The sequence below is a fragment of the Psammomys obesus genome, unplaced genomic scaffold (assembly GCF_907164565.1).
Source record: "Psammomys obesus unplaced genomic scaffold, mPsaObe1.curated_primary_1811, whole genome shotgun sequence".
Classification (NCBI taxonomy): domain Eukaryota; kingdom Metazoa; phylum Chordata; class Mammalia; order Rodentia; family Muridae; genus Psammomys; species Psammomys obesus.
The window spans coordinates 13,928,302-13,948,760 of NW_026585504.1; the positions used below are offsets into that span (position 1 = coordinate 13,928,302).

A 20,459-nucleotide genomic window follows, 5' to 3' on the forward strand; every position below is an offset into this window, starting at 1 on the left:
AAGGAAGGAAGGAAGGAAGGAAGGAAGGAAGGAAGGAAGGAAGGAAGCCTGCTGAGCCCGAGCCAGAGGATAAAGGCAGGAAGCTGTCTTCCATGGCCTCTGCCTCATGTTTCAGCCTTAAGCTCCTGCCCTAACTTCCCTCAGTGATGGACTGTTTCCTGGAAGTGAAGCTGAAATAAGCCTTTTCTCCCCAAGTTTTTTTTGGTCAGAATGTTGCAGCGCGGCAGCAGAAAACAAACTGTAATGCACTGTGACAAGCACACTCTGCTTTTTTACAGCCTGTTTTACTTCAGTAAGACTGGAAGGCTGAGGCAGGAAGATCTGAAGTCAGTGTGGGCTCCATAGCAAGACCATGTCTCACAAAATAAGGAAAACACTCGTGTTATCAATGGTGCCAGCAAAGATAATGTGCTTGCCTGTACTGGTGGCTACTCTGTGCTCTGTCCAGGTTTCTAGAACTACCTACATCAGACCTCCATTCCCAGGGAGCACTAGAAATAGCCTACATGGGAGGTTTCTCATGCTCTTCCCTTGTAACTAGACCTGCATGGGCTTCACATAATATTAATTGGACATAGGAGCAAACCTCGCCACACAAAGTATTGGCAGAGAACCCTCGATGTGTCTGTTTGCAGTGCAAGGCAGCAAACTCAGGCCTCATGCTGCTCTCACGCTGCACTCGAATCCCTGGAAACCCTAACGTCCCTAGGATAATCCTTTCCAGAGTCACCAGGAAGTGCAGCTGGATCTCCCTGTATTGAGTAAACAGCAGATAGGGCCAGTATTGCCCCACTCTGAATACAGCGCGCAGTAGCCATGCCTAAGGACCAGCCAGTACAACCGTAGCTCTGCCGACTCCATCCATATGATGCTTGTGTTTAGTGAGCAAATGACCAAACGAGTTTGATGGCAAGAAGAACAAATGAGAGAGACAGAAACACACACACACAATCAGAGAAAATATGAGCGAGCTAGCCTGAGTCGTCTCCAAGGTTAGAACAATGCTACAACATTGAAGAGCACCCATCTGAGCCACATAGCCAGGCATGGTGGCTCACATCTATAATCCCAGAGCTCAGAGGCTAGGGCAGGAAGACGGGCTTGAAATCAAGGTCAGTCTGAACACACAGTAACACCCTGTCTAATAACAGCTACACAGAGGCTGATTTCATTTGCTATTCTAATCTCTACCAGTTCTTAAAGCAGGAGAAGCCAGTTCAGACTTTGACTAAGGACAAAAGTATAAACACACACATAGCACACACACTCACACCTATGTACACACATACATATATACACTGAAAATGCTACATGCCATACATAATACATATAGACATGTATATTCATATATACATACTCATGTAAACGTACGTATGTGTGTATATATTTACACATATGCATACATACATACGGCATTTAACATTTTGAGTGTGTAGCCTTATGGCTTTGGTAGTCAGTCAAAACAAGATTTGTTTTACGGGCTACATGGCACAACCTGTAATCTAGCCCTTGCAAGGTAGAGACAGAAAAATCGGGAGTTCAGGGTTTTCCTTAGCTATATAATGAGTTCAAGACCAGCCAGGGCTCTGTGCTATCCTGTCTCAAAAAGAGCAAACAACAACAAAAATGGAAAAAAAAAAAAAAAAGAGGCTCCTTCCCAACTGGTGCCCCGTGACACTCTGTCACACTTGCATGGCCCTGCCGTGTAACTGTGTCCTCTCTCCCGCACAGGCCCAGATGTGCAAAAGCTCTGTGTGCTCAGCCAAGTACTGAAGGACACAGCCATCGCCATCAATCCTGCGGTTATTTCCAGCTACAGCACTGAGAATTTTCAGCATGAATGTAGGTCTATCGTGGAGAAGCTGAAGGCAGATGGGCAGTTTGCCGCGGCCAGGAGAGTGGCAGAGTTAGCAGCCTTACCTGTGGACAGCTTGGTTACTGAACAGGTAGAAGTTTTAAGTTACTCAGACTCCCCGCAGAGAAACAACGCGGTACAGTCCACAGGCGATGCGGCCCTCTCCACACGTTGCTCCAGAAGTGAATACGCTTTGGATATATTAAGGAATATGTTTTTGATGTAAGCATAGCCTGTAGGACAGCGGTTCTCAACCTGTGGGGCACAGCCCCTTCGGGGGCCTCAGCAGTTTCCATTACGATTCATGACAGTAGCGGAGTTACAGTCCTGAAGTAGCTGGGGACACTACACCAGGAGGTGAGGCGCTGTGTTAGAGAGTCACGGGTTAGGAAGGGTGAGACCACTGCTGTGGAGTAAGCTGGAGCGTTTGCCTTTGAATAGGATAAACAGCTTGGCTTTCTCTCAACTCTCAGGCCTCTCACTGAGAATTGTTTTCATACTCTCCACATAATTGCCTCCAGCGCCTCTGCAGCCCAGTAGGTTTGCTTGTGGCCAGCACGTCCTTACGGAGCATGGACACCTGTGATGATGGTGCTTTGTTCAATTTCACAGTTGATCCAGGAGATGCAGACCCTAACACACCCTGAGCGATGGGCCCTGAAACATGCAAGAATCGACTTCTGGAAAAAATGCCATGAAACTTTTAAGAAGAACTCCATTTCAAACCGAGCAGCCTCCTCCTTCTTCTCCGGCCGGGCCCCTGTGGAGACTGAGCAGGGCAGCCTTGAAGAGCGCCATCTGCTGCTCACCCTGGCGGGCCACTGGCTTGCCCGAGAAGAGCCGGTTCCTGTGGAGGAGCTGCAAGAGCTGGAGAAGCAGGTTTGGGTCTGCCGCATCGCCCAGCATGCCCGTGGAGGGAACGCGGAGGAAACCAAGCCCGGCCTCTCCCAGCAGACGTCAGCTGGGGCTGAATTCAGCCTTGATAGCCTGGCCGCCGAGTTTTCCTTCTCCAAGCTTGCTGCTCTGAACACATCCAAATACTTAGACCTTAACGGCCTTCCGTCCAAAGAGACATGTGAGGGCACACTGAACCGCAAGCAGCAGGAGTCACTGAACGTTTTGATTGGACAGCTGCTAGATGGCGGCTGTGTGCATGAAGCAAGTAGGGTGTGCCAGTATTTCGGCTTCTACAGTCAGGATGTCGCGCTGGTGTTGCACTGCAGGGCCTTGGCCTCCTCAGAGGCAAGTACGGAAGACCTGCACCCAGAGATCCGAGCCCTCCTCCCGAGCGCTGCGCAGCCCGAGGACCTGGAGAGTCCCAGCGTCCCTCTGCGCAAAGTCCATAGCAGTAAGTAAAGGAGGCCACACTGTCCTCTTTGCCATGTCTCCAAAAAGGGACCCTTTTGGGCTGTCATAGTTACACTGAGGTAATTGGGCAGTAAGGGGACCCCTGTCATTTACAGCAGATCGGCACTCCTTCATTACTACATCTGACAGTGACGAGGGGGTCTTAGGAAGATGTTTCGTTATACTGAAGACGCTTATTCTGCTCTTAGTTTGGTGACAGATTTTTGTCATCATTGTTCAGTCTTACATCTTATTTGTTCTGGCATCTGTTGATCTGATCATGAAGTTTCTTCTTTAAACTATCAATATGATTAGATGTTTATTGATTTTTTTTTTTTAAATAGTGAACCAATCTTGCATTCCCAGGGTAAACTTTTTGACCTGTTATCGTTTTTTATAAGTACATCTATAATTGATTAGTTCTTTTATTGAGGACTTTTCTATTTGTTTTTGAAGAACATTCTATAATTTACCTTTTCGTTTTATTTTTTTGAGACAGGGTTCCTCTACATAGCCCTAGCTGTCCTGAAACTCACTCTGTAGACCAGGCTGGACCCAAACTCAGAGATTTTCCTGCTCTGCCTCCCTAAGTGCTGGGATTAAAGACATGTGCCACCACACGCAGCTGTAATTTACTTTTTTAAAATAGTTGTCTGTTTTTCCTTTTTTAAAAATTTGGGATAATGCTGGTTTCATGAATTAGAAATCATATCTTCTTTTATTTTCTGGATGCCATCATTCCTGCCTCTTCCCATTCCTTCCAAGATCTTAGGTAGATTTCCTAGCTCCACCTCTCAAGTGCTTGGATAGAGGCATGAGCCACCATGGCTGACTTGTTATTTTCCTCAAATAATTTAGTAGAATTTTCCAGTAAAGCTTTCTGAATCTGGAGGCTTAATTTTAGAAAACTTATTTTGAATTCCTTTTATAATTATATAACTACAAAGGTTATCTCTTGGCTTTTTGGATAAGTTTTGGTAGTTTGGTACAGGAAATCTTTTCTTTCTTGCTTTTTTAATGAATTGGGCTGTTTTCTTTTTTTTTTTTTTTTTTTTACCTTTATCATGGGTTGTTTTGTTGTTGTTTGGTTGGTTTTAATGTGTATGGGTGTTTTCGCTGAAGCCAGAAGAAAGTGGAAATGGAGTTAGACAGTTTGAGTCAACATGCACACTCTGGGAATCAAACTGGGGTCCTAGAAAAGCAACCAGTGTTCTTACCTGCTGGGCTATTTCTGGAGCTCCCATCTCCTTTTTGACACAGGGTCTGAGTAGCCTTGGCTGGCCTGGAACTCACTATGTAGACCCCATGTATGTCTGGACACCATGTGTGTATCCAGTGCCCTCACCGATCAAAAGAGGGTGTTGAACCCCTGGAACAGGAGGTCGGGTCGATTGTGAGTTGCCATGTGGGTACTGGGAATTGAACCTGGGTTCTCTCTCCACAAAACAATATGGATTTACCTCCTTCCAACCCCCACTTCACTCAAGCTGCCACTGCAGTCTCTACCACCACTGCCAAGAGGTGGCTTGGATGCCAGGGCAGGGGAGAGTGGGCACAGGAATTTACTTCCTACCTTCAAACTGGCACGAGTGCTTTCCTTGAAAGTGCTTGTATGTGCACACAACTGCATATCTCTCCTCCACCTCACTGCCCAATTCTAGGTTTCTAGAGAATTCTAGCTAGGAAAATGCCAACTTTGGTCATCTTCAGTTTGCTTGCTGTTCTACTTTTCATGTTCCTCAAACAGCCACTGCATGTCTTGGTTTTATATAGCTGGAGCTGACTGGGAGGAACAGAGTGGCGTGGGCCTAGTTCATCTTACTAGAGCTCAGTGCCCATCGTGGAGGATGGATAGGAGTAACATGGTCTGAGCTGTGCTTCATTTACCATCACCACCATCATTTGGGGGTTTGTTCTTTGTGTTTTGAGATATAGCCTTGCTGGGCTCCATCTGCCTAAGTAGCCAAGGGTGACCTTGAACTCCTGAACCTCCTACCTCTACTCCCAAGATCTGGAATTTGAGGAGTGCCTTCCCACACCCTGCTTTGCTTTTAAAGTGTATGTTTTTAGACATTAGCTATTTTTCTGTTTGTTGTATCCTAGGCTGTATGTATGGCTGGCAGTGGCCTTGAACTTCCCTTCATCTGCTTCCAGAGTGCTAGGATCACAGCGTGTGCCAGCACACAGCATACAGCACCCAGAGCTTCATGCACGCTAGGCAAGCACTTGCCTGGGTGAACTGCATCTTCAGCTCATGATGCTTAGGTTTTAAGCATGAAAGCTTAACATGCTTAGTGTATAACAGATGACAGAGTAGTCATGCAGAATGTGAAAAGTAAATTCAGTGTTATCAGCTTCCAGAATGACTTTTGTTTGTTTGTTTGTTTTTTTGCTTGCTTGGTATATGTCTGCCAACACAAGCATATACAAAACATTTCCCCAGAAGTTAGATTATATCACACTAATCTATGTTTTCCCTGTCAGGATATACCAAAGGGCTCTCCAATGGGAAAGACTATACTGATGAGTGGATGTACCATCATTTAATGGTGCTTTATTGATTTATAGATAGTAAAACTCTGTTTCAGAAATAGATCTGGGGTGGTGGCTTACAACTGTAATCTAAGCACTTAGGAAGGTGAAACAGGAGAATCACGTGAAACTTGAGGCCAGCCTGGACTACAAAGTGAATTCTAGGCCAGCTGGGGCTACAAAGCAAGTTCCAGGCCAGGAGAGCTAAGAATGAGATAAGAGACAGGAAAGAACAGAATGTGTTACGTATTCTAATTTTATTTTTTTCCTAATAGAAAACGTTTTACCAAGAAACATTTCTCCTATTTCAGGCTAAGGCTTTGCTTGGGCTTTCTTACAGTGCTGGGGTGAACCTAAGGCCTTTTAGAAATACCAGGCCCCAAGATTCCTTTTAAACCCAGAGTGACTGTGGAGGAGTGATTTCAAGGAGAAGGGAGGTCAGCAGAAGCAGAACAGGGTTAAGTGGGAACAAAGCCAACTGGGAGAGGTTTTGAAGAGAAGCAAATGTGGTGTGTATAACACAAGGAAGAATCCAGGAGTGGGAATGATGGGCATCTTGGTACTGATCTCTAGAGTCTGCAGGAAGCTTCAAATCTGAGGTGGTGTGAGATTGCTGAAGAAATCCATGGCTGGATTTCCTGAAAGGTGGTGATCAAAGTTTTAAGTGGGGCTCTGTCAGAAGTAGCCTCCGACCCAGAAGCATCATGGGAGTTCAGTTCAGGGAGCTTTTCAAGAGTGATGAAGTAATGGGGAACAGGGGAGGGGCCAGCCTAGAGCACCCCCTTAGATTTGGGTTTGCTTTCAGCTTCGAGTTTGGATAGTCAGTCATTTGTGATGATGCCACCCACGGATGAGGTGGCGAGGAATCTCCAGGCTCTCACGAGCAAGTGCCTCCGTGGAAAGAACTACTGCCGGCAAGTCCTCTGTCTGTATGAACTTGCCAAGGTATGCACCAGACGGGGGATCCCCACAGGAGCCGTCTTGGCAGGGTGGTGGGCAGTCGGGACAGACTGGATATCTGCACTGAGGCCTCTCCAGTTGGTAGTTGTGAAGGGTAGTACAGATCAGTGGAAGGGTGCTTGCCTAGAATGAGGAGGGCCCCAGACCACCAAAGCAACAAGAAAACAGGAAACTATGACTTGTAAGTAAGGCTCTTGTTAAGGTGTTGGCCCATCTGGGGACTAATGGGGAGGATGCCAGGCCAGTTGAGTCTTGCCCAGAAAGTAGGACAAGATGCACAATGTCCATGGGCTCCTGGCTCTTCTCTATAAATGATTTAAACACGAGTCCCTTCTAGACTTCATTCTAGACTAGATTTTGCTTTATGACCCAAACATTACATGTAACATGTGATGCATACAAGACAGAAGGCAGCAGGTGTAATTGGTTCAGGCCCTCCAATCCCAGCACATGGGACACTGAAGCAGGACTGCCAGGAGTTTGAGGCCAGCCTGGGCTAGGTAGTGAGACCCCGTCTCCTCTACCCCCTTACTCCAAAAATATCCAGAGCAGAGAGATAGGATTGTGTGTAGCCCTGTGCTTACTGAGAGACAGAAAGTGCAAAAATGTGAGGAAAGCAACGCTTTGCCTCAGAGAAGACTGGGTTCTCTGGAAGCACAGGACCCCGGTCCTTCACACTGTATAATTGAAAAGACCAGTGTTCAACAAGAGGTGAGCACCATGGTTTGTGAAATGGCAGGACTAGAAGACACTGCTTGTTGCTTCTGAGGTTCTGGGACGCTAAGGTCAGGCAGCAGTGGCCTGTCCACACACATTTCAGATTGTGCTTCCTTTTCGCTTCTGAAAATGGCTCTGCTCCTGTTATCTTCCTCTCAGGAGTTGGGCTGTTCCTATGCAGATGTTGCTGCCAGGGATAGTGAAGCTATGCTCCAAGCAATCTTGTCTTCTCAGCGGCCTGACCGATGCAGACAAGCCCAGGTCTTCATCAGCACCCAGGCCCTTGAGCCAGACACTGTGGCCGAACTAGTGGCGGAAGAGGTGACACAAGAACTGCTGACCCCATCAGAGGGAACAGGTGCCCTGCCCTCCCAACCTCTCAGGCAGTACTGTTTCCCAGTATCAACGAGTTGAACATTACAGTCATACACAAGCCTGTTCATTGCACCTTCAAGATTCCAGATTCTTGTAAAAAAAGAAAATATTTTATTTTTATCTTGTTATTGCTGTTTTATGATCATGGTTAGAGTAGTTCTGTCCCTGAAATAAAGAATGCCTCTCACCCACAGTCAGCTGGAAAAAGCTGTCAGCATTACCTCCTGCTGCCAGGCCTGGGCAAAGTTGGTCTACTGGCACCATGGTCTTGCCAGCTCTCATGGCAAACTCAGTGCCTATCTCCACATCTTTCTCTGCAGGAGAAAAGCAGCCCTTCAACCCAGCAGAGGAAAGCCAGACATTTCTTCAGCTAACTGCTGTCTGTCAAGACCGCACATTGCTAGGCATGAAGTTGTTGGACAGGATTCCCTCCGTTCCCCACGGGGAGCTCTCTTGCAGTAAGTCCTTATAATTGAAACTTCTGTACTCTTGTGGTTACTTTAGATTGCTTCCAGCTTTTGCTATTTAAGCCCGTCAAAGGATAGGCGCTCTCTCTAGACAGAGCACACCTTGCCAAGCAAAAGTCAACAGTAGGTGTAAGTCTATCTCACTTGTCCAACCACCAGCTACAGAGCTTCTGATCCTGGCCCATCACTGCTTCACCTTTACGTGCCACATGGAGGGCATCATCAGAGTCCTACAGGCAGCCCGGATGCTTACAGAGAACCACCTGGCTCCCAACGAAGAGTATGGACTGCTGGTGAGTAGTCTGAAACCTACCATCATCCTGAGGCAGCTTTGAAGAGAAAGACAGACAAGGGCCCTCAGCTCACAGGGTCTCTGGAGCCCACATCTACTTCATTACCAGCCAGGCAGTCTTAGCCCTCTGCTGATTTGTCAAAATCAGTGTCCCAAAAGAGCAGAAAACAAAGGTTCTCCACCACGTCCTAAGGCTGTTGTACCTTCCTGCCAGGGGAGTCAACTTTTCTAGGGAATGAGCTGCTTTCCCCCAAAACAAGGTTCAGGCATGATCATGTTCAGGCACTCAAGCCCCTTATGCCTCCCCAAATGCTGACCCAAGTAGGTAAGTCAAATGTAGCCCAGTGGAATGAGTGATGGGAGGAAACACTCACTCCGGAAGGCATTGTAGAATGTTAACAGAGAAGAGGTGACAGCCAGTGACATCCTAAAGACTCATTCCAAATTATCCAGAGAAGCCATAGCTGGGTGAATGGGAGGGGTTGAAGCATGGCAGCCTGGCCATTAGCCTGTCCCCCCATGGTGCTTGGCATGTCGTGATGGTGGTGGGTTAGCCTCAACAGCTGTTAAGTGCTCCTTCCCTCAGGTACGCCTCCTCACCGGCATCGGAAGGTACAATGAGATGACGTACATATTTGACTTGCTCCATCAAAAGCACTATTTTGAAGTTCTGATGAGGAAGAAGCTAGATCCGGTAGGTGTTTAGTAATGAGCTCCGGGATATAGGAGTCTCACCTGCTCCTGAGAGACCAAGAACTTACCCCAGGCGCCACTGTCACCAGTGACTCACATTACAGAGCTCAGACTAAGTCTGGCAAAGGTACACCTCCTTTTGAACCATGCTGAAAATGAGTAGGTAGGGAGGATGGATCCAGGAGTTGAGGGGAGGGGGTAGAAAAATAGGATTAAAATTGGAGGGGGAAAAAATAGGAGTAAAATATATTGTATGAAAAAAACTTTAAAGCCAATATATTACAACAAAAATACCAAGGTAGGAAGCAAAATGCATAGCCCAGGGCCAGAGAAGACAAGGAACTCTCATGATGGCCAGGAAGCAGCTGTGGAAACAGGCCTGGCCTGCTCAATCTCTGGGCCTTGGAGCCTCTCTATCCCCATTATGAGCTATATGATGTCACTCACATAGCCTTTGTTCCCAAAGCACTGGTGTAGGGGAAGAGGGAGGGAGTGTTTGTTCATTTCTCAGATTAAAAACATAGTTAAAAGGCCTTTCGGAACAGTGCTAGGCCATCTTCGGGATTCCCCCAGATTTTTAAATTGTTGTTTTGAGGCACATTTGCATTTGAAATTGTTTTAATAACTTTTTTCCTGATTACAAAAGTAATACATACTCCATATAAGACACTTAGAAAACAATACAGAAGTTCTTAGTGTTCACCATCTGGAGACAGCTACTACTAATATACCTCTTTCTTTGCACATGTACCTCCAAGTATAGAAATTCACATTTTAGCAAAATTATATGCTTTGAAAATAAGAGATAATTGAGGTTCTCCTTTTGCAATGTCTACTGTGGCTATTTCCCAAGTCAAGACAGTCCTGTGCACAGAGGTCATGGCTAAGTGGGAAAGCCTGTGCTTGGCCCTGGATTCAATTCCCCAACTCAGAGGAAAAGAAGAAAAAAGGAAGAGCAGTTTAAGAGCTACAAGGTGTTCTTAGCCTTTATTTGGGGCATCCAGGCTGGTTTTAATTAAGTCTGTTACATTCACCTTCACACTTTGCTGGAATACTATCCTAAATATGCAAACAGAATTGTACTCAGGTGGGCTCTTAAGGCTTTCTTTCTAGATCAAGTAACTGTTTATGCTCCCAACAATGATTCTGTATTTTCATTTACCTTTCCTTGGGTATTTTAAAAGCTCAAAAAAAATCAAGGGACGCACTTGAGTTTCCCCCCCTTGTCCCTGGTTGAGCCCTTAGATATACTTTTCCCCCCCCCCCCCCCCCCGGCAGAGTGGCACCCTGAAGACAGCCCTACTAGACTACATCAAACGCTGCCGCCCTGGAGACAGCGAAAAGCACAATATGATTGCTCTGTGCTTCAGCATGTGCCGGGAGATAGGGGAGAATCACGAGGCAGCAGCCTGCACCCAACTGAAGCTGATTGAGTCTCAGCCCTGGGGTAAGTCTTGAGTAGCAGCCCAGGCGGCAGTTCAAACAAGCATTTGAACTCCTAAGGCATCATCCATCAAACCCTGGAGTTAAGTTCTGTAAGGGCGTACATTCCCTGCGTGCAGTACACCTGCCTGTGACTATACCTAGGATGTTTCTCCCATCACTCAGCTTCATAGCAAGTGTTCTTTTCTTTACAGAGGAAAGCCTCAAGGATGGAGCCCAACTTAAACAGCTCCTGCTTAAAGCCCTAACTCTGATGCTGGATGCAGCAGAGAGTTACGCCAAGGTAACCAGTGTTATTTTAGCCTGGCCTCTAGCCTTGGCATCTAGTAGAAATGAGTTCCGCCTGGGCTCTTCCTAGTGAAGAGGGAGTGAGTACAGGAGAGATGGTAACAGCAATGCCTCTTCCACCCTTGTCCCTCAGGACTCCTGTGTGCGACAGGCCCTGCATTGTAACCGGCTCACCAAGTTGATAACACTACAGATTCACTTTCTGAACAGTGGCCAGAATACAATGCTTATCAACTTGGGCCATCAGAAGCTAATGGACTGCATCATGGCCCTACCTCGGTTCTACCAGGTAAGAACATTCTAGCAAGTACTGCCAGCATCATCCTGTGGTATCTTACTCTTGGTACCCATAAGTTGAGTGACTGAGGTTTCAGGATCTAACAGTACCATGAACAGGCAATTTGAGACGGATGTGCATGTGTTTTTTGTAGTGATTCAGTTCAAACCAAGGTCTTTATAAATGCTAGGCAAGTGCTATACCGCTTAAGGCACTCCCGGCACTATTTGATGTGTATCTCTAGCACATCATTTGGGCAAAGGTTAGAGATTTTGTTGTTTGGCACAGTTATGGTTCAAAGAAATAGCCTTGGCTTGTCCACTTAAATCTTCCCAGTTGTGTTCATGGAATGGTGCGTGCAGGTTAGCAGTGAGAGTCAAGTGTGTCCAGAGACTGGACCTAGCCCTTTAAAAGTAAAAGGGACTAATGTCCCAGCATCAGCTCTTTCCTGCTCCTCACACAGATGAGTTACGGGGACAATTCACATCTCAGCAGTTCTATAGTCCATTGGAAGGAAGACTAAAAACAAGTTACTGGAGGGGGTTTTATGAGAGGGAAATGTCAAGTCAACATTAAACAGTCTGATACAGAGCCCTTGACACTGATCATTATTCATTGTGTACTGTTCCTAGACTCTGCCTTCAATTTTCCACAGCACAGGCTCTAATGGCGCCTCCCCTTTCTTCTGTCCTTTTAAGGCTTCTATTGTAGCAGAGGCCTATGACTTTGTTCCTGATTGGGCTGAAGTTCTCTACCAACAAGTGATTCTTAAAGGAGATTTTAGTTACTTGGAAGAATTTAAGCAGCAGAAGTTACTAAAACCCAATATATTTGAAGACATTTCCAAAAAGTAAGTAAGTTGCCTGTAATCCCAGCCTTGCCTCCTAGGACAGGCGGCTACATATGCAGAGGCTGTCCTTTAAAAAAGGAAAGGAAAAAATTTATTATGAGCAGAAACCCTAGCAAAGGTGCCTTTTGCAGCACTACTAAATTTAATTAAGGTGGGTGCTGACACTTAACTTTTAATGAAAGTAATCCATCAAGATCCAGTACTAGGTTTGATAATTTCCTAAGCACCTTTGCAGATAGTGGTGGCAGAGCTGATCCCCTCACTGATGATACAGTATTTAACCTGTTCTTTACATATTTTTGTGTAGATATAAACAACACCAGCCTACCGACAGGGTCACAGAAAACCTGAAGAAGTTACTCTCATATTGTGAAGATATCTACCTGTATTACAAGTTGGCATATGAACACAAGTTTTTTGAAATTGTAAATATGCTTCTGAAGGACCCTCAAACGGGATGCTGCCTTAAAGATATGCTTGCAGGTTAGAAGATCTGAAAGGTGCCTGGTTGCTTATTTGTACCTACATGGCTCTAAAGAATATCCAGTCATAACATATTTGAAGATCTTTATCCTCATTTGAGGTAAAAAGCCCAGAGATATACCACACCACACCAGTCACCTGTGGCCATAGGGAATGGAGGAGAAATTGGTATTAAGATCAAAAGCTTCTTGTTAGAATGGCTTCTACATCAGAGAAACAGTAGTGATTAAAGAATACCTGTGCCTGCAGGTTCCAGTTTCAAAGTAATTTAATCTTATTTACACAGTTAAGGAACAGGTGATACATTTTCATGAGTTAGAAACTGATCTTTCTATAATAAAATAGGTTTTAATTCAGTGTCTACCATTATTACTGCTAAGGAAATCTTAGCCCTTGTCTGCCTTCAACAGTATTTACTGTAATTATTGCTGTGTAGTCACGGCCTTCTATTAATTCAAGTTAATTAGATGGTCCTGTTTTCCACTTAGTCTACAGAGCTTTAAGGTTCCTATTGCCTATGGAAGAGAAATTAAAAACTTTTTTTTGTTGTTGTTCTGGTTGTGACAATTAGAGGGGGGAGGAACCTAACCACAAATTTGGTAAAATTACTCAAGATGATCATCCAATTTATGCTTACAGCAATAACCTGAGTAAGTAGGCTCCATTACTCCAAATAAATAGTTGTAGTACTTACATAAACAAGGGGAGGAAAGCAACCTCTGTTGCTCCACAGTTAACTACTCAAGACCCAAGCACTCTTGCTTCAGTGCTGTAACTGCACCAAGCACTGAGTGAGCCTTAGTGAGTACACAGATAACTCCACCCAAGAGTGGGATCCTGTAACTCAACTATTTCTTGGGAGGTAACACAAAATTTAAGTCCTCACAATAGTGATTTTATTAAATTAGTTGCTTTATAAAACATTGCAGATGTCATAATTGTTAACATAACAATTTACCAAACTGTAGTTAACTGGTGCAGTTTGCTGAGCATGTTTTATAAAGAAAAGGAAATGCCAAAACCCTGTTAAAAGTTTTTCCATTATAGCCTAGAAGAACAAGATTTGTTTCTCAGACACTTGAATCAGGCAAATAGAAACAGAGTTCCCTCCCCCATCTGAAGTCTCCATCCGTAGAAATAGGCAGATAAATAACTAGACAGTCAATGCACTGCAGAGTCCACCACTTGCACTGTAATATGGAGAGGTTTACCTTCTTCAGTTTTAAAGTTGGAGGGTTTTGGTCATTAAAATCTTAAGTATCAAACTAGTACTTTTCAGCCACAGTATCTTCACTCTGAGATAAGCAGTCTTCTTCACAACGTTTAATATCCTCACCTCAATTTTAAGACAAAGCAATTTTAATACTAGGTGCATCTCACATGCCCTTGCGCAAACTGCTTTTCTTGACAAGTTATGAAGTAGTTCAAGGAGGTATGGTTAAGGCTGTATTACTGAATGGTGCTGGTAAATACTACACAATCTTTTTGTCATGTTGCAACCTTTGTTTCCAATTTAGTGACTGCTGCTATGGAATCAGATAGCAACAATGACAACATTATTAGGTTTGTTTTGTTTTTAAACTATGATTTAGTAGCAACTGAGGTTCCCAATTTTAACCCCTTGGCAACAAGATCCAAGTTCCCTCATTTGCACATTAGCACCTGAGTGTCAAGGGGTTAAATAACCAGCACGAAAGATACTGCACTTCTGATTGTAGCATTTGGCAGAACTGAAAGGAAAGGAGGTTGTGCTACATGTTGAAGGGATTGTGGGCAACAGAAAGAAGACACCAAGAAAAGATAGAATGTCACATGAAGTCTTCATAGTCTTGTACATATCCTCCATCATATCCACCATAATCTGCCAGATCATCTTTCATGGTGGCCTTTAATCCCCCTCCAGGAACCACGCCTTTCTTCTTCTTTTTGGCTTTGCTTTGCTAAAAATGAAGAAGAATTAAATTCATGAACCTTTATCTCCTATGGGCATTTCATCTGTCATAGCAAGCCCTCGAAAAGATGGCAAAGCCTCTCTAAAAGGCCCAACCTACAGCAATTTTTATTGTCTCAGAAAAAAAGAACACAGTGATGTCTGAGTGGAGACAACAGGCACCACACTGTTGTTCTGTTCTAACTTAAATTTCAACAGGCTCTTACAGTGTTGAGGGAATTCTGCCCACAGCTCCACTCTAACGTGTCATTTCTCTGCACAGCTTGCACTTACCTTTTCTTGCTTCTGTTTTTCACTGCAAAGCACAGTCAATGAGTTGGTAATCTTTTTCAAGTCATCAATTTCCACTTTAAAAGAGAGAGACATACTACTAAACTTCAGTTTTTAAGCATTTTGAAAAATAAAATCTTAAGATATCTTCCTCACATATAAAAAATCATTTGTCATTAAACTTAGGTAACTTTAACTATGAATTTCTTCTCCTTCATAAATAATGTTCAGTCTACGGCTAGGCTCACTAATATACAACAGCAAACCCAATGACTATAAAGAACCATAACTGTGGACTCTCTGTTCTTACTGCTTCTTGCCATCTTTCCTCAGTCTAAATGGAGGGGGGAATAACACAAACTCCTGTAACACAGCCTCTATATTCACTGAGCACCAGCTACACGAACATGCAATATTTAAACACACAGATGACAAGCTTCTGCCCTGTGTATGTTCTAGCCCAGGTACTATAGCACATTTAGTGAACAGCATGTCCTTTACTTAGTTAAAAAAAAAAGTTAGAGCTAGAGAGATGGCTTGAGCACTGTCTGCTATTCCAGAGGTCCTGAGTTCACTTCCCAGCAACCACATGGTAGCCCACAACCATCTGCCTACACTTCTGGCATGCAGATAAAAGCTCTCACATACACAAAATGAATAAATATAATCTTTTTTTTTTTTTTTTTTTTTTTTTTTTTTTTTTTTTTAAGTTCTCAGACACAAAAAATGTTAAAGAGTTTGGTTAGGAGTCCTGCCACACCACCAAAAAACAGTACATGTAAAATGAAGACCCACCTGTGGGTAAATCAATCACAGTGAGAATCCTCTTAGTGATCATTCCTCAAAGAAAATAAAACTCCTAATTCATGGTGATCTTTTTCTCGATCTTCAACTAGTCCTAACCCCCAGACATCCTTAGTCTGGTACCCCAGCTTATGGACACCAGTTCTGTTAGGCAGCTTGGGTAGCATATCAGCCTTCTATGTGCAAAGTTCTGAGGTTCTCATTGAGTTCTAAACCCCTCGGAACCCCAAATCCATTCCCTCTATAGATACTTTGTACTCCTTTAGAAAATAGCTGGGTAAAAGGGTTACCCAGTGTTTTGTGACTTGCTTTATTTGGCATAAGCCAACTGTCTTTGGGAAGCTACTACAAAACAATTACAATAGCCTATTACCACCCCCACCCGAATACTAAAATTAGAGAACGTTCCCAAGTCTATATTACACAGCATTAAGGCACTTTAAAAAAATCATTTATTTTCCCAAGGATGGTGTGCATATACAGTCTTTTTTGTCCCCCCTTAGCTTCTGAGACAGGATTTCTCTGTGTAGCCCTGGCTGTCCTGGAATTTGCTTTGTAGACCAGGCTGGCCTCAAACTCACAGAGATCGGCCTGCCTCTACTTGCACACTGCTGGGATTAGTTTGCCACCACCATCTGGCCGTAACACAAAAGGGGCTAAAAATCAGAATCACTTACATGAAATACAAACATCTCGAACTAAGGCTTCCAAAAAACTGGCATAATATAGTGATTTTTCATATTGTGTAATTTTATCTTTTAGTAACTTTCCAAACTCTGTAAAATCATCTCTTGAAGATGGGTTCATAGCATCTATTCCATAAACTGTATTATTAACACCTGTAGGAGAGAAGACTGAAACATTAGGAAGACACAAACATTTTATCAACGAGGGGGTAATGAAATGGCTCAGTGGGTAAGAGCTTACCTGGAGCTCATGTAAAGTTGGGAGGAGAGAACTGATAGCACAAAACTATCTTCTGACCTCCACTCATGGCCCTCCCCATAACAAAAAATTTAAAGCTCATAAACCAAGTTGAATTATCATAGTGTATGTGTGTGTGTGTGTTTGTGTGTGTGCCATGACCTTCATGTGGAAATCACAGGATAACTTTTACTCCTTCTAACAGTGTGGGTCCTGGGGATCAAACTCATATTGTCGTCAGACTTACTACCTGCTGAGCCACCACTCCCACTCCAGCCCTATGATGTTTTTTTTTAACCTGGGCCTATTAAGAGGAGTTCAGGAGACTTCTAACTTCAAAATAAGAGTTCAAGGCCTGACAAGAACCTGCCTCAAAAACTAAACAAAACAACAACAACAACAAAAAAAACAAAACAAAACAAAAAAAAAAAACCCTAAAACCAACCAATAAATTAATGAAACCATATGGACTGGGAATGTAGCTCAGGTATGTACTGCTTTAACATATTTTACGTGAAGCCCCAAGTTCAATTCCCTGCACTGAAAATTAAAAAACATATAATTCTGTGTCATGAGATTTGTTTTATGATTTGATTCCTGTTTCAATTTAACAGATTTCCTTTGTTTTTTAAAAAAATCAAACAAACATGTATTTATTCGCTTGAAAACATACTTGACAGGCAGTGGCGGCCCATGCGCCTTCAATCCCAGCACTTGGGAGGCAAGCCAGGCAGATCTTTGAGTTAGCAGCCAGCCTGGTCTACAGAGTGAGTTCCAGGAGAGCCAGAGCTACTCAGAGAAACATCTCAGAAAACCAAAAACTGTTTAAACAAACAAAAACAAAAAACCATACTTGAAAAACAGTAAGACAACAAAAACAGCCAGGCACAATAGTAAACACCTTTAACCACAGCATTCAAGAAGCAGAGAGAAGCTTCTCTTTCAGTTTGAGGCCAGCCTGGTTTATTTACATAGTGAGTTCTGGACCAACCAGGGCTACACAGAGAAACCATGTCTCAAAAACAAAAGACATACTAAAAAAGGGACCCATAGAATTCACTAGCTGTACAAAGAAAGATGCTCTCAGGATATGTCCAAGAAAGAGGAGACAAAAAGGATTAGATGGGAGGTGGCTCAGTGGGTAAAGACAGTTGCTACCAAGTGTGACCACCTAAGTTCAAGCCCCTGAACCCAAATGGCAGGAGAGAACCAACTCCACTCCTCTGACCCCCACAGACACCCTAGGGTACAAAACACAATAAATGTCAAAACAAAACAACTTTTTACAAAAATGGCAAAGGATAAAAAGGAGGAATACTATAAAAATAATCGGCTAACTCCAAAAATTAAGCAGTTTTCTCTCAGTGTTAAAACCTGAGAGAAAAATTAATCTAGCCTAAAAGAATTAAGTATGTATGCTTGCTTCTGTACATACCTTTTTCAATGTCAAGTAAATAATCTAACAATAGCACAGATTCAGCACTGTAGTACAAGAAAACAGTAAATTCCTATTAACTAAGCAATGACTGTTGTTGGATTTTCCTCTTAATCTATAACTGGTACCTCACAGGTTTTCAGCACTGCACATACGCAGATGGGCTGTCACATATAGAGAAGCGCCACAGTCTCATCTGACATTGCTAGAGACCCTCTGAGCGATTTGGTCATACGAAAACAGTTAACTACAGCAGACCTCTTGTGTGTTAGAGAAGAGGTTGGGGAGTCAGCATTTTCACACCTGGTAATGACAAACTTCACAGATGAAGCAGTCTTGATTTCTGTCTTTTAACCCTTCCTTACATGTGCTGGCTAGTTTGAAATCAACTTGACAAAAACCAGAAGACTCTGAGAAGAGGGGACCTAGCTGAGAAAATGTCCCCACCAGATTAGCGTATGGTGCATTTTCTTGCCTTTTGACTTCTGTGGGATAGCACAGCTCACTACGGGCAGTGCCGCCCATGGGTTCTGGGTTCTCTAAGAAAGAAGAGCAAGCCATGAGGAGCAAGCAGTAATCCTCCACGGCTTTTCTTTGATTCCTGCCCTGACTTCCCTGGATGATGGAATATAAGCTACAGGATAAAAATAAAGTCTTTCCTCCCCAACTTGTTTTTGGTCTGATGTTTTATCATAGTACTATAACTAAGAGACTATGTTGTGTAGTGCTCCTAGAGCTAAGAATATATAAAGTAAGACTTTATCTTGTTCACTAACTACAGCTAGAGGCATGCCACACCGCAATGATAGCCCTGAAAGAGAGGGTATTATAAAGGCTAAGAAATTTCACAAAAGAACAAACTTGAACACAGGGCAAAGCCAAAACTGGATATTCTACATGAGGGCTATGTTCAAGTCCTAGCTAGACTTATGGCAACAGGATGACCTCAAAAACAGCTCAGCATTTTAATCTCAAAGTTAAAGATTGCAGAATCTGTCCAGTTAATAAATGTTGGCAAGATAAACTTTACTGGGTCCACTTACATCTTTGGGAGGGGGTTGAGAGGCACAATCTTACTATATAGCCCTACGTGGCCTTCACTTCTGACCCTCCTGTTTCAGTATCCCAAGTTTTAGGATTATGTGTTTAGGATTATTTTAGTATATTATATTAGGATTATATTTAGTATATGTTACAATGATATCTTATATTTAATAATCTTATTAAACAATTATTCAAAAATCTGAAAATTTGTCTATGCCTTGCCAAGTATTATCAAATACAGAAACAAGAGCTTAAAACTTTTCTAATTTCAATTAGAATGTATGTATCCTTTAAAAACATGGTTTTTGGTCTCTCACAAGTAAGACTGGCAGAATTTTTCATCTGGAGTAGCTCAACATTGCACCCACCATCTTACCAAAAGTTTCTTTTGCTAACTCAAGGTCTGACTCTTCCTGTAATTTCTTTAGCCGAAGTTTATCTGCTAATTGCTCTTCAGGTGTTAGCACTTTAGGTTCTTCAGGCTCTTCTAACTAAAAAGAAACAGAAATTTCACTTACAAAAGCAAGGTTTATGGTAGACACAGTATATTTTCATATTGTATGAATTTTATTTCAGCACTTACATGAAGAAACAAGAACATACAAAATGATTTCTGGATTTTGACATTCTTCTAAACACTTTAAATACTCTTTTTTTTTGTTTTTGCCCCCCTCCCCACCCCCGAGACAGAGTTTCTCTGTGTAGCCTTGGCTGTCCTGGATTTGCTTTGTAGACCAGGTTGGCCTCAAACTCACAGAGATCTAGCTGTCTCTGCCTCCCTGAGTGCTGGGATTACAGGCATGTGCTACCATGCCTGGCTCACTTTAGATTCTTATTTCAATTGTACAAGTAAAACAAGAGACACAAAGAAGTTAAACAGCTTTACCATGGTAAAAGGAAGTACCATCTAACTGGTAAGATTTAAAGCCAGGAAGAGAAGTTAGTTATTTCCTCATCCATTGTTAAAATTGTTAACAATAACTGGATGAAATTATAAGCAAGATGAAATGGCATAGTCATATACTGCCACAACAGGCACTAAACAAGCTTTCTAGAGCAATATAGAAAAATGTATCAGGCGTCTTAAAATATTTCTACATGCTTTTTTAAAAAATAAGTTTAGTATTTATTCACTTTACATCCTGAACACAGCCCCTCCCCCTCTCTACATGTTTTCATCAAGCAATTCTAAAATATTTGGTTTCTTTATCTCTTTAGATAGGGACTAAAGAGATGACTCAGTAGTTAAGAGCACCTGCTGCTCTTCCACAGGACTGGGGGGTTCAAGTCTCTGCATTCCCTTGTTGACTCAAATCCATTTCTAACTCCAGTTCCAGGAGATGTAGCAGTGACTTGCTCTTTTCTATACTGGAAAAGCAAACTAAAGTTCCCTTTCCAATACAAACCATAATCAAAAGTAATCAAGACCCAGCACAAATAAAAAGTCAGAAT

The 20,459-nt window shown here is 43.1% G+C and overlaps 2 protein-coding genes across 2 annotated transcripts in view; one reads left to right on the plus strand and one right to left on the minus strand.

The window, feature by feature from the left end:
* Spg11 (SPG11 vesicle trafficking associated, spatacsin) overlaps positions 1-13,130 on the plus strand; it is a 65,336-nt gene extending 52,206 nt beyond the window's left edge. The window contains exons 29-40 of the mRNA XM_055624054.1: positions 1,732-1,946; positions 2,468-3,203; positions 6,540-6,679; positions 7,571-7,769; positions 8,107-8,244; positions 8,413-8,546; positions 9,132-9,239; positions 10,517-10,685; positions 10,876-10,964; positions 11,103-11,258; positions 11,945-12,096; positions 12,404-13,130. Of these exons, the coding sequence (XP_055480029.1) occupies positions 1,732-1,946; positions 2,468-3,203; positions 6,540-6,679; positions 7,571-7,769; positions 8,107-8,244; positions 8,413-8,546; positions 9,132-9,239; positions 10,517-10,685; positions 10,876-10,964; positions 11,103-11,258; positions 11,945-12,096; positions 12,404-12,584 (2,417 nt within the window). The 3' untranslated portion in view covers positions 12,585-13,130. The remainder of the gene's footprint in view (positions 1-1,731; positions 1,947-2,467; positions 3,204-6,539; positions 6,680-7,570; positions 7,770-8,106; positions 8,245-8,412; positions 8,547-9,131; positions 9,240-10,516; positions 10,686-10,875; positions 10,965-11,102; positions 11,259-11,944; positions 12,097-12,403) is intronic.
* The window catches only part of Eif3j (eukaryotic translation initiation factor 3 subunit J), a 21,553-nt gene continuing 13,923 nt past the window's right edge, over positions 12,830-20,459 (minus strand). Inside the window, exons 5-8 of the mRNA XM_055624170.1 lie at positions 19,384-19,498; positions 16,282-16,443; positions 14,804-14,877; positions 12,830-14,519 (exon numbers count right to left, since the gene is read on the minus strand). Of these exons, the coding sequence (XP_055480145.1) occupies positions 14,388-14,519; positions 14,804-14,877; positions 16,282-16,443; positions 19,384-19,498 (483 nt within the window). The 3' untranslated portion in view covers positions 12,830-14,387. The remainder of the gene's footprint in view (positions 14,520-14,803; positions 14,878-16,281; positions 16,444-19,383; positions 19,499-20,459) is intronic.